The sequence below is a fragment of the Gymnoscopelus microlampas genome (genome assembly GCF_963454915.1).
Source record: "Gymnoscopelus microlampas genome assembly, chromosome: 6".
Taxonomy (NCBI): Eukaryota; Metazoa; Chordata; class Actinopteri; order Myctophiformes; family Myctophidae; genus Gymnoscopelus; species Gymnoscopelus microlampas.
The window spans coordinates 32,015,278-32,029,729 of NC_139943.1; the positions used below are offsets into that span (position 1 = coordinate 32,015,278).

General features: G+C 45.0%; 1 protein-coding gene across 3 annotated transcripts in view; it reads right to left on the reverse strand.

Moving 5' to 3' along the window:
* Positions 1-2,445: 2,445 nt before the first annotated feature.
* The window catches only part of cecr2 (CECR2 histone acetyl-lysine reader), a 70,887-nt gene continuing 58,880 nt past the window's right edge, over positions 2,446-14,452 (reverse strand). For all 3 annotated transcript variants that reach the window (XM_084060527.1, XM_084060528.1, XM_084060529.1), the window contains exons 15-19: positions 14,259-14,399; positions 11,981-12,830; positions 8,394-10,371; positions 6,681-6,750; positions 2,446-6,134 (exon numbers count right to left, since the gene is read on the reverse strand). In XM_084060527.1, coding sequence (XP_083916653.1) covers positions 6,699-6,750; positions 8,394-10,371; positions 11,981-12,830; positions 14,259-14,399 — 3,021 coding nt within the window. In that variant the 3' untranslated portion in view covers positions 2,446-6,134; positions 6,681-6,698. The remainder of the gene's footprint in view (positions 6,135-6,680; positions 6,751-8,393; positions 10,372-11,980; positions 12,831-14,258; positions 14,400-14,452) is intronic.

Sequence of the window (14,452 nt, forward strand, 5' to 3'; positions counted from 1 at the left end):
TTGTGTTCCTGGTTTGGGGGCAGGCTGGTAGACTAGATTGTGTTGTGTTCATCACGTGACATCCACATCTCCACTAAGACCCCGGCTCTGAAGATGGACCATCATGCATGTCTAAAGAAGATCCATCCAACTATACTAATTGAACTAGCCCCATTTAGAACCTCTCCCTCCGCTATGTAGCTCCGAGATGAGGTCCTACGTGGCCCGGTGCCGTTTGGGTGAAAATTTTCCGCACATTTTCCACTTGACATGTTTCTTACCCCTTTCTGCACATCGTATCCAAAAAGTAAAGGTTTTCTGAAATGCTCTCAGATGTTGAAATTTTAACGTACCATAAAATCTATCCAACGAGTTGAAAAAAAGCGTTTAATTCGCCTTTCTCCTCAGCCGGTTACATGTTTTTAAGACATTGCGCAAGAGTTGCGCCCGTAGAGATAACATTACTGATTCCCCTACTGGTCAAATGTTGAATTGCATCTTCTACTGCATAATATTATGGAACCGGCTGAGGAGAGAAGCGATTTAAACGCTTTCTTCAACTCGTTGGATAGATTTTATTGTACGTTAAAATTTCAAACATCTGAGAGCATTTCAGAAAACCTTTACTTTTTGGATACGATGTGCAGGAAGGGGTAAGAAACATGTAAAGTAGAAAATGTGCGGGAAATTTTCACCCAAATGGCACCGACAAACGAGGAACCTCATCTCGGAGCTATACAGCGGAGGGTGAGGTTCCGATTGGAGCTATAATTGAACCTGACGCTGCAATCGAAGCACACAGTAAAATCCTCAGTGTTCATTTAAAAGCTGTGATCCATTTTTTAAATTTACATTTTTATTTATTATTAATTCCTGGACCCGTATGAGTTAAATTGAGATGTTTTACAGACTTTTCCTCCGTTTGCAATTGCAATGCATTTAATCAGATCAGATTCAGCCTCTGTTTGCATTTAATCGGATTCAGCCTCTGTTTGCATTTACTCAGATTCATCCATTCAGAATGGCTGAATCTGATGACAGTTTCTGTTCTGGATTATAGATGTTGTTTAGCTGCCAAGTGCCAAAACGACGGCTGTGAAAAGGGTCCATCGATGAAAGGGGTTAGTATTTTGTATGGTAACACAGTGGGCAAGTGGGCACTAGGGACATATGGGCACCTTGATGTAAAATTGTCTATTTTGTCCAAAATGTTAAAAAATAAATTTGGAAAATGTTTTTAAGTAAAGCATAGATGATTAGAACATGCTTAACACAAGACAATTAAGGTCTAATATTCCTACAATTGCTACGAAACTTGTATAGTCATTCTGGGGCATAAACTAGAAGTTGAAGGATACAATTACGTTTGTTAATGATGTACCGTAAATGTTCACATCATGTATACTTTACATTACTTAAACTTTACTTTTGTTTTTTTACAACCAAGGTTTATATTTTAGCTTGTAATTAAAGTAAATAAAAGATGAGTGTTATTTTTTTTTCATTTACTGCTTTCTATAGTTTTAGCAATTTTCGCATTTGTTTTTACAGTGGGCGGGGGCATTCTGTCCGGAGGCTAAATATGCTTTTTTACACAATAAAAAAGGTCCTGTGGTCTTTGATGGCCAGATGTGAGTTATTGAGGGCTAGAAGAGCTACTGTAAATAATAATAAAGAAAACGCCGGGTCATTGTGTAAAAAAAAAGGCATATTTAGCCACCGGACAGAATGCCCCCGCCCACTGTAAATAAAAATAAAAAAGCACTCATCTAAAACATAAACCTTGGTTGTAAAAAAAACAAAGTTGTCCTTTAAGTCCATTTTTCTATCTTTTTTTTTTTTACATCTTGGACAAAATAGCCAATTTTACATCGAGGTGCCCACTGCCAAATGTCCCTAGTGCCCACTAGGGGTGTGCCGATATATCGTCCCGCGATATATCGCGATACGTTTTCGCGACGATATGTATCGTTTTGGGGAAAAAAAAATATCGTTTTTGAATTATTTTTTTTTTTTTTTTTTTTTACAATCATAATAATCAGGCATGCAGACGGCCCCGAAGTGAAAAGAGTGACAACATGTTTTTTTTTTGGGTCAGGTGTCATACTATTTGGATTCAAAACGGCTATTGTAGCTGAAAAGCTACAAGTTTGCATGTCTGAATAATGCAAAAACAGAATTATTTGTTTGCATTTTCTTTTTTTCTCCTCCATATATTTTCATAATAAAAAAAGTGCGTATCGTATCGTATCGAAATCGTATCGAAGTTGTGAGCCAAATATCGTATCGTATCGTTTCGTGAAATTAGTGTATCGGCACACCCCTAGTGCCCACCTATCCTGTATCCTTTGGTACAACCACACAAACCAGTAACCTTATTGTGCATGACTTATTTTTTAAACTGGGACACTTCCCTTCTTTGCAAATGTCTTCAGTGAAAACAAAAATCTGCTGCCCGCCACAGACTCGTGTTCAGGAAAAGTTATTTATTTCTAAGAAATGTACAGTATAGAAAATACTTCGGTCCATTTCCAAAATAATCTATGTCAGTCAGATAAGAACTTGTAAACGTCACATAAAAATGAAACATACAGGGTCTTTTTCCAATGCTGCAATGTTGCCATGCTACTGAGGTAAAAGTCAACTGCTTTTAACAAAAATAAAAAAAATAAAACAGAGAAACAGACATCACATTAATATTACAAAAAAAAAGTCCAAAGAAATGTACAAAAATTCATAAAAGAGCAAATAAATATGATTCACATTTAATCACATCTAGATGGTTTCACTAGTGCAGAGATGATGACAGCAGAGTGGGAGTGAGAGTGAAGTTTAAGATGCTACTGACTTTCAGATCCTCCGGTCTGGTGTGGAGCCTTCACATCCAGAAATAAACTGTCTGTAAACCTCCAAACAGTATCACAAACTCACAGACCGTTAAAACAATGCCATCCTTCATACACTGGACAGCGGAAGTTATCACACTACCTCCATGAGGGCCATCTCTATCAGGCCCGCTAAATGAAAAAAAAATCCAGATTTCAGAGGGAAAAAAGAAGGGGGAGGGGGAAAAAAACACATGTCCTGGTATAAGCATTGTGACACATCTATAACATTGTCTCACAGCATCTAGAACGTTCCTATTCCACTGTCCCTCGTTTAAATGTTCCCTTATAATGCCGTAGGTATCTATTACGGAGGGCATTATATTATTGACAATTTCTATGCTGCCTAATATACACACCCTATAACTGTACAACCACAGGAATACTGCCTACAGCTTGTCTAGTTTCAACAAACTCAGAGGGCTGGAAGGAATGCAATCTGTACAGCTGAAGAGACAAACAAAACAAAAAACAAACATAAAACACGAGTCCCTTTCTGATGACATCCGACACAATAATATGTCCAGTCTCCATCCTCCCATGATGAAGACATTCACAATAACCTTAAACAGTCGCCACCAAAACAAAATGGCTCCACTTCTAAGGTCTTGTTGCTTAAAAAAAACATACACTCAATGAGGAACAGTCAGAGCATCACATGAAAGCACATTCATTTGAGGTTAGTTAGTGCAGTGGTTCTCAACCTGTGGGCCGGGGCACACTGGCAGGCCGTGAGGATATTTCAAGTGGGCCCCCAAACATTGGCAAAAAAAGGATTTTATTCATGATATAGCATTAATATATAAAAATATAGATATGTTTAACAAATGTAATGGTATGTTTTTCTTTAAAAACTTGACCAATATTCTTTGTGATACCGATAAATAGGAACTTAAAGTATACCATGTTAGTTCCATTGATCCAAGCCGGAACATAATTGATTGATTGATCATTAAAATGCTCTGTAAATGCACACAGCCAATTTGACCACTTGAGTGGTCAGATGGGTGGGCCATAAAAGCTTTTGAGATTTTCAAGTGGGCCCTGACCCAGAAGAGGTTGAGAACCACTGAGTTAGTGCATCGTTCTGCAAACTGACTTTCATTTTATTTGTTTAAAGATTGATTAAAAAGCCATTCAATTATGAATTCCAAATGTATCCTAAAGTTGGAGAGGATCAGCTGGCGCTAAAATGTCAAATTATGGGACACAGGCGCCAGGCGGAGCCAGAGAGGAAAACGGCAGGACTTAGTGGTTGCCAATGACTGGCTAAATGAGGTAGATTTGTTTGCTGCCAACACTTGACTGTGGGGCTCATAGGTGCAACATTGATATACGTTGGAGAAGAACGTCCAATATCCATACAGTTTAGAGAAGATACATCAGTTCAACAACAAAAGCCAAAATTACATGTCCAGGACAAAGCCCCACAATATAAACGAAACAGGAATGAAGATTAACACAATGACATCCATTCCCTATTGAAATAACTTTGACGAAAAAAGGAAAAGCATTCACAAATCACATAGACAAGCCTTTGCTCGTTCACAGCTAGAAAACGCTGTGGTAAAAGGGTTGGTTGGCAGTCTGAGTTCGGCAAAACATTGTCAGAGGACATACATCTTAAAATGTTAACATTTTCTTCACATAAACTGGAGGTGAATTCATATGCCTCGACTCCAGTCCTATTTTCGTTGTGTCACTCCTTCAAATAATTCATCAAATACCCGTATATAGAAACTGTACACCCTGAGGATATGTTTAGTATATTGAATAGTGGGATGAGGAAGCACTCGAAACAACCACTGATCGTATTCACACAACGACCATTTTGCTCCCATGTCACACTCGGGGAGGTGTGAAAAACTTGAGAGTGTGAGCGGACGAGCAAAATGGCCGTCGTGTGAATATGGTCCAAAGGGGTAGTTGTGAATGATATTCTAAAAGAATATATTTCCTAACAAACTACAGTAGAACAACCTTATAAACGAGGAATGCATAATGAGATATTCAAAACAAAAGATGTAATTTAAATGAGATTTAAAAATAAGCAGCGGGATGAATTGTCAACCACTGTCAACGTTAACGTGGCGGGACGGACTGTTGTATACAAATAGGTATTTGTAGTTAATTATTATTCATTGTGTGTGTGTACACGTCAATGAGACGTGGCAGTAAAGATAACTCCCTCCGAATTTGGGATCAAGGATATCTCGATTACAGTGAAGAGCTGTATTTAATATTTCTATATGCATATATACATGGTAACAAGAACCAACTTAAGACGAAGGCCACTAAATTCCAGTAGGTACGGACTAATAATATTCCTTGTGCATAGCAGAGAGTCGGACACAATTAGGCCGTCTCTGCCGGTGTCTTTGCTAGTCAAAGACATTCTTAAAACAGTGAAGGCAGCTTTGAACAATGCATAAAAAAGTTCACCCTGGAACTAAAGCAGGAGTTTGTGTTTTAGACAGGATAGAAATAGTATCTGGGCCTTTTGATGAGGACATTTGTTTTTGTTCTTTAGACAGGTGATGTCTTGTCCTTGCACACTTATCAAATGTTCTGTTCTCATTATCTTCACATTCACACATACATTCAACAACAATTCCAAGGCAACAGCAAGGGCCTGTGAGTTGATGGGGTCAGGGGGAGTCTCTTAGTACCTCCTTTTGTTTTTTGCACCTGAGTAAAAAAAAAACATCCTCATTCTCCGTAGTCCCTTCAGTAGATTGACAGTGAGAACTAGTTTCAGCTCCGTTAAGGACTGCAGTCAACACCATGTTCAGTGACTAGAACATTTGAACCTGTTTATTCAGATTGTGACTGCTGGTAGCAGAAGGCTGTCCAGCGTTCTGGTTGAGTCTGGCCCTTAGGACCAGCTGCCTGGTCTGAGGTGAAACAACTCCAGTGGTACAGAAATAAAGGACAGTTTATTTAGTGTGAGCAAATCAACAAGAGGTTAACATGGAACGGGATAAGACTACATCCTACAGACACTGCAGAATAAATATCGCCTCCGCCTCCATTGTCTCTGTCAAGCCAGTCAGAAACAACAGAGACTTTCTTTTAGCCCAGTCACTGTTCTTTCCAGTTGGAAGTGCTGCTTCCTGGTGTGTCATGAAAGACCCAAACAGATAAATAGAGGGGCTCCATTTTCTCCCAGGTCACCGTGCAGATCAACGCTCAAGAGCACAGTCTTGTTTAGAGGCTGCTAAAGATCAACACTGCTCTTTTTTGTCCAGATGTATCTAGCTGCTCCTTAGCCTGAAAGCATAACAAACAACAACAATTTGCTTCAGGGTTATGTTCACAAAAGAAAATGATCAATCTTCCAACCAGAGATCTACTGGCTCACTGACAACTTGATCATCAAGTTTGACAACACTCTACATGTCTGAGGGCGGATTCTCACTGGGTCTGATTGATTCGAATCGTTCCCGAGTACGATTGCCCTCTCCCCGCTGGCCAGCATTCACATTGGCCATGATCCTTCCATACCAGAGTACACTTTAATACAACTGTAATGGTACTGTACTTAGGTGCCTCAAGCGGGCGCTGTGGAATATGGGGCTTTGGGAGATAATGTCATGTGACAGAAGAACAGATGTATCTTTTGTACTGAAAATACACACCGTCCTCATAAAAGAGTATTCTCTGTGGCCAAGGCATAACTTGTTTCATCTGACATCTAACCTACATTTATAGATAGATAAATAAAACAGGAATACACTGTTCCAAAAAGACCAATTCCACCTCACCAGTTCTCTTCTCAAATGAGCCCTTGATGATGTTGTTTAGTGGTTGACTTACTTTGCTCACATGGGTTGGTCACACTCCCTGTTTGCTGCTAGGACCACTGGGAGCTGCCATCATCTGCTGCCTGGGGGAGAAATCACACAGGTACACCAATGTCAACCACTGCTTCCCAATGCAGCCATCATACCAAAAGGGTACAGTCACATATCTGTGTCAGAAGCGTTGTGACCGGGTTGTGAACGGGTCCCGAGGCATCAGACATGTCAATTTCCCATGTTGTCTTGCAGGTTGTGGACCGGTCGGTTCTCTGGTGTGTAGTTCGTTCGACTTATGTTGGAGTGGTTGGCACTAAAAGATGCCTGATCAAAGTTCACCAATGCTCCACACTTCAGACGTGCTGAAATAATCGCGGAGCAACCATAGATGTGAACCCTGAGGGAATTCTGTAAGATGTGGACATTTAAAAAAATATATATTTACATGAGCTCAACCTCCCTGATATTTCTGAGTGATTGTCCATTCATTTGTAGGATAATGAACGGTGACATGTCAGAGGGCGGATCGACCAGTAATCTTATAACTTTCCAGTGATGATTTTTAAACGTTTTCATTTTAGTTTGTCGTATTTAGTGTAGTGTATTTGTAGTTTTTGTTGTATTTCAATGTGGTGTTTACAGTGTCTAGTTCTTGTTTAGTCTTGGTGAAAGTCTTATTTAACACTTGCCAACTTTGCGGCTCCATTACTGTTTTGATCACTTTCACCACCGTCTTTCTTGTAAACTTGAAAACTTAAATAAACAGATTGTTGGAAAAAAGAATGGCAGTGAACGGGAGGTGGGCGCTTCTGAAACATGTGTCTCACCGTGCCCTAATGGTTCCTCCAACCAGTGACTTATGATTATTTTTCACCGTGTTTCATACCAGCTCAACTCTACTCCAGGGCCGGACTGGGACCAAAATTCAGCCCTGGCATTTTGGTCCGGACCGGCCCCCCACGCCCCCCCCCCCCATTTTGTCAACGGGGGGGGGGGGGGCGTTTCACTGAGCCAGCCCAGCCCTGCACATGAACTCTGCGGCCGCACTGAGGCGCCTGCTGGAAAGCATCCCAGCCCAAACATTAACGTAACTAATAATTGGGCCGCGTGACTCGGATATGACCGTAATAACCCTAAAACATTTTTAAAAATATATTTTTCAAAAAAAAAAAAAAAACCTTTTTTTTTTTTTTTTGGCCCAGTGGCCCACTGGCCCAGCGGCCCACCGGGCATTTGCCCGGTACGCCAAATGGCCAGTCCGCCGCTGCTCTACTCGCTTTACTTCGTTTTCCACTGCACATATGCAAGAGCCCCTGTATGTTGCTGGTCATCACAGCGACATCCAACCTTCTGCACAGGAGAGTGCTAAAGTAAACAACGCTAAAGTTAATGATGTCCTTTAGAATCCAACAAAAACAATTTCTGATAACATTTTCGGTGAGAAATAGGCCAGGTCGGTTTTCCATTCAGAACATTCAGAAGAAGTGTCACACCTTCATATGCGTTTCTGGTTCAAATCTGCTTCCGAGCCAATAAAAAGAAGCAATGGTAAAATTAACCGAAACGAGTATGCCACCCTCTGGAGACCTGGGACTACAGTTAAGCACAGGGTCTATTGGTGGTCTAGAACTCTCTACAATTGGGTTTGGACCCAAAAATCTGGCATCGGATGTGCTCTACAGAGTATAAGAATAAATAAATGAAAACAATGCAGAGTGAAGAGCATGTTTACCCTGGGTGCAGGAAGTGTTCAGGGACCAGGCCCCTCTGCTGGATCATCATGCCCTGGAAGTGCCCCCCGGTGGTCTGGGGGTGTCGGTACATGGCCATGCGAGTCTGGCCTGGCGAGTAAGGCAGCTGCTGGGGCCTCTGCAAGGCCTCCATCAGGTGTGGGTGGGGTCTCTGGGCGGCGTAGTGTCCTGGACTGGGGTAAGGCTGGCCTGGGTAGGGGGCTCCCCGTCCGTCACCCCCACCCCGAGACATCATATGGGGCGGAGGGACGCCACCCTGCTGCATGCCAGGGTGCACGGCCCGCGGGTCGTACATGAAGCCAGACGCCATGTGTGCGGCGGAGGAAGTCGGGTGCTGCTGTTGAGGTGGCTGGTTGCTGCGGCGCCGGGCTGCTGCGTTATGGCTGTCCAGGTCCAGGATCTCTTTGGGGCTTTCAGGTCGATCTGAGCTCTCCTCTATCCTGGCCTGCTTTTCTGGGCTGCCACCGCTGCCGTTTCCACCGGCCTGCTCTCTGCCTTCCCCACCCCTCTCTCCCGGCCCTCCGGGCTGAGGCCCCGCCTCCGACACGGGGCCAGGAGACACCAGACCGGCACCACTGGAGCCCTCAGAGCCCAGCGGCGACACGTCGCTCTCCCTCGGCCGGCCGTTCACATTGGCACTGGCTGCGGGCAGGTACGCCATGGGAGGCATGGGGTGGCGAGGCTGGAACTGAGACCTGTGCCAGTCCTCTGAGGGGTACCCGCCTCGGCCACTGGCCTGCGGGTGTGCCTGGGCTTGGGGATGGGGCTGGGGGGGGTAGTAGTGCTGCTGCTGGAACTGTGGAGGGTACATGTTAGGGTGGGCTTGGGGATGCTGCTGGCCCACCATGTGGAAGGGGTAGGCGGCGCCACCCTGCTGGTGATAGGCAGGGAAGTGGGCGGGGTTATGTTGAGGGTTCATGCCCTGGATGGGATAAGGGTGGTGACTGGATGGAAGCATGGGCCGGCCCATGTTCTGTTGGCTATAGTGTGGATGCGGCGGGCTCCTCATCCCGTACTGACTCGCGGCTCCGTTCTCCTGGCCATGGGAGTGCGGGGGCATAGCAGGGTTTTGGCCCGATGGCGGCGGCGGCCTGGCAACCTGCCTGCTTTGGCTGCTACCCCCCAGCTGTGTCTGATGGCTCTTGGGGCTGAACGCTTGCTGCTTATAGCTGGCACCGGGAGGCCCTGTCTTCATGGCACCCAGTGGGAAAGGACCGGCGGCTCCCAGCGAGTCCAGCCTGCTGGTGGGCTCACTGGGTCTTTGATCTCCTCGGTCTGCGGGGCTCGGTTGAGGGGGAAGCTGAGGAGTAGGGTGACTTGGGGGAAGGGAGGTGAGAGGTGCTGGCTGGGAGGGACCAGGCTGGGCTCCTTGTGGGGTGCCCTGTGAAGGGCCGTACTGCAGGGGGTTGTGAGGAAAGTGATGAGGAGGAGCAGGAGGATTGGGGGACGTCTGTTGCTGGGAGGGGTTCTGAGGGTGCTGCGGTGGGGGGGTGTCCACACCCATTTGATGGTGATGCTGTGGTCCTTTGGGGAGCTTCTGTTGGTGCTCAGCGTGGACACCCTGCTGATGACAGTTTTGAGGCATTTGCTGAGGCATTGTGACGTGCTGTGGTGGGGGGCTCTGAACGTTTTGGTGCGGGCTGTTCTGTGGCTGTTGAGGGGCCTTGGGCGTGGAGGGTCCAGCAGGGTCGCGGTTGAGATGAGGGGGTCGACCCCGGCTCTCCGGCTCCTGGCTCTGCATCTCCGGCGGGCCCTGTGGGAGTCGGTGGAGTCCGGACGGCGGCTCCTGCGATCTGCCCCAGTTGGGAATAGGGGGGCTCTGCATTCCACCTGCGGGACCACCAGGGGGCTCTGCGGGGCTGGGGACAGACGGGCGCTCGTGGTTGGATGGAATGGAGGTTACTTGTGACGCTGCGTGGTCATTGTTTTTGGCGGCCATTTTGGCCTCTGGCATCGAATCTGTTAAACACACAAAAGTTGAAGTTGGTGAAATGTTACTTGTTAGTATTAAACAAATAAACATTTACTGGCCACAATTAGAATGATTAAAGAGTCCGAGTCGCTACGCCGTCCGAGTCGCTACGCCGTGTAGTGGATTTGGTGGGGCAGGCTCTTACTATGTTGAGGCAGATGCATGCTGGGACACCGAAGCCCATGTTTCACAAGCTGAAAATTCTTAATGCCCCCCCCACCCAGCCCCCTGTTCACCTAATACACAGATTTTCAAGCCCTATGGTTCACCGGCACCATCTGGTGTAAAATACTGTATACATTCCAAGTTTCATATTTTGAATGTCCCAAATTTCTTTTACATCCAGCACATACAGCAATCTTAAAGGAGAACATGCAAAAACCTTTTTTATGACCGCCTCTGTCTTAACCAACGTTAGCCAAAAATAGCGGACCTACAAGCTTGTAGATCGGCTATTTTTGGCTAAGAGATTTGGTGTAGATGGAAAAGGTGGTCAAAGTACAGTTGTAACTCAAGTCCGATTCTCTAAGATTACAGGGGTTTAACTGGTTACGGTCTTTACACACTGCGGCTCATTGAATAAACCCATACCATACACAAACATTGCTGCAGAGTATTTCGCAACAAATCTATTCGTTCTGAATGAAAATTGCATCACTATCGCCTCATAATATTTGTGTTCTGCATGGATGTACAGTATGTATAGCGCATACATACATACACACACACACACACACACACACACACACACACACACACATATACATACATACATAGGGGGCAAATTAATCACTTAATTAATTTAAGGGAGGCCCCGTTTTTGAGGCCCAGTCGTGGCATGCGTCTACACTGAGGTCAGAATGAATGACACTCAACTCTAAAATAAATCCCAACAAAAGAATGACCGTCAAACAGCTGATACTCATTATCGTAGATGAGAGATCAGAGTACATCACAAGCAGGACTTGAAGGAGAGCAGCTACACTGATGACAGGCCATCCTCAAAGAGACAAGCGAGACACTTCAAACTAATGAATATTCAATTTGCCACTTACTGTGAAAAATAATTAAAGTCAAATTGCGAGAAGCAGAGGGTAGGGAGGAGGAGGGGCCAGAGAGCGAGTAGGGGCTTCGCCGATTAACAAAATAACACACTCGCCACACTCTGCAAGGGAATTGTATGTGGTGGTAAATGAGGTAAATAATTAATGTGATTAATTAACCACTTATGCTCCCATTTTATATTTGTAAAACTTAAAGCGAAATTATAAGCCAAACTACAAGCTCAGAAGGCGCCACATCGCCTTGTGATCTGCTATTTTCTTGCTTGTTTAAAAATATATATTTTTGTAATCTTTTTAAGATTTTAAGAACATTTAAATTAAGAAAAAAAGAATACAATGTGCCTACAATGAAATGCCCAAAATTTTGACACTGTTTAAAAGTTTAAAAGAAGGTTAATAATAATAATAAGGTTAATAATAATAATAATAGTACAAGTTTAATTCACTAATTAGATTGTGTTTTGGATGCTTGGTAAGCTGTACAGAATGCCTGTTGGAGAGATGGGAGAGAAGCTCTGGGCAGGGCTACTACCTTTGGCCTGTGTGTCTGTGTGCTGCTGGGAAGCCTGGCTGTCTGCTCCATTGTCTCTGGCGGGACGCAGCAGCTGAACGTCGGGGGGAGGGGGGAGATGCAGAGAGGGGTGAGCTGGGGCGCTGCCAATTCCTGACGGGGGCCCGGGCCCCGGCGCTGCTGCTGGCGGATGAAAGTTGCCCATGTGCTGACGAGGAGGGGCGCTGGCAGGGGGTCCGGAGGACGCCGACAGCTGCTGCAGGGCCAGCATCTCCGGGCTCTCCAGCATGGAGGCCAGGTGCGACCTGCCGGAGGACTCCGGATGGGGCCCCGGAGGACGCGAGGAGGCCATCGGCCCCGGAGACCTGCCCGCTGTGGGCATTCGGTATTGGGCGGCGTTGGGGGCAGGGTGGGGATAGCCGGTAGCCGGTTCGGGCCACGGTTTATGACCCACTGGGGGCGGGACCCCGCCATGATTATAGTGGTGCTGGTTCACCATGTTGGGGTCATGCATGCCATGAGGTCCAGTGAGTCTGTCTTGGCTCTGGTGGCTCATACCAGGCCACATGTTGGGGACACCCATGCTAGGAGGTCCAAAGCCAGGGTAGCTGTGCTGGGGTGGTCCGCCATCGGGGCCTGGGAAGCGGTTGCCCATGGGGTGCATGGTGTGGCCTTCTGGACGCTGGCGGGTGGGGTACATGCTGGCCTCAGGAGGGGGTCCGGGCTGGAGGGCTACAGGGCGTGGGCCCAGTGAGGGGCCATGGGTCGGACCCATGTAGGGATGCTGATGATGTCGTTGGGGGTGGAGAAGACGAGGGTCTGGTCCCATCGGGTATCGAGGGCCAATATGGTGTCCATCACCTATGTGATGCTGGAATAAAAACAAAAAGATTTGATTATTATAACTGTAATGTCTTTGATCAAACGTAAAGTAAGGTTTTGCTGTGTACATAACCTTATCTCTGCAAGAGTGTAGTTTGCATGACTACTAGCAGTAACTTAGTCGTTCAGTTAACGGTGGTGTAAACAATATTTTGTTTTGTTAAGATATAAGTGTTAAATAGCTCTATAATCTGATGATCATCTTTGCTATAGTGTTTGTTCAGTAACAGGGGTCTTCCCGTATCTTCAACTCTTTAGTAAACAGAACATACATTTTCAAAAATGCTGGCTATCCAAATAATGTGAAACCCAAAAAAGTATGTTATATTACTTATGTTTAATTTGGCATTCTCGTAAATAATAAATATGTTTTATACATTTTGGAGAATGAAGACCAACACCCAAATATTCAGTTTTCAAGCTTCCAAGCCTCAAAGAGGAGCTAAATCCATACAAGGAGCAACATTAGACATGAGGTCGATTCCCTTCCCCTATTCGCCTGTACTAGAGCGTGACATCACTGTAGATAAAAGAATACTATGCTGATGTAGCCTGGGATGAATACCATTTTCGGGTTTCTGATCCGCTCGGAGCGGAAATAACCGTACGTCACCATTACGTCATCAGGTGGCCGGAACCAACAACCGGAACCACCAGTGCTGTGTACTTAAAAAAATATTCCCCTAGTTTAAAACTTTCTTAGTTTGGTATAATAGTTTCATTTATTTTGGTATAATAATCGTTTGGTATGTCCATCTTCTATTCTAACTCGTAGCGTAACTAGCGAGACTAAACAAATTGATTAGCATTATGTGGGGAACAAAAACAATGCAACGCCAACCAGAACCAACCACCGGAACCACTTATTCTTTCCTTTTTTCTAAACCGGATCACACGGCTAGTTTTAGAACACATACCAGGCTTTCCCCCGAGGTGGAAAGTCTGGTGACGCGAGGTTAATGCTGATGTATGTTGGTTATTTGTTCACTTTATGTAATTTAGATAGACATATACTTGTTTGCTTGACTTTGCTAGCCTGGACTTCTTAATAGAAAGAGGCTAGTTTGACAATACAATTTCTGCCTGAGTCAAACTTTTATCAAAGAGGGGAAAAGTGGAAATCTCCTGTCCTTGTGAAATTGTCAATCCCATTTTAGTGTATCAAACACGTGTTTCACGTAACTTTAAACTAGTTTTCTTGCTACCTCAAGAAAACAATCTTTGCTCTAAACAACTTCATAACTTTTGATCTCAAGATAACGGGACCAAAAACCAGTAACCGTGGCCATTCTTATCTTCCTTAGTAAAATATACCAATTAGTGTAAGACTCATATAGCAAAATGTGACATTTTGCACACAATTAACAGAACGTGAAGTAATATCCAAGACAATATCTGCCAAGATGTGCTTTCCTACCTGCATGTTGAAGTTGTGAGGCATGTGCTGCATGTTGGGATCTCCATGTCTGGGTATGTGAGGCCGCTGACCAGGGTAGGCAAAGCGGGGGTCCATGGCCATCCTCTGGGCATACATGGGTGGACCAGGAGGTCGAGAGAGCTGGTACGAGAATGGAAAGACCTCAGCATTACGGATCACAGAACAGAAGTTTG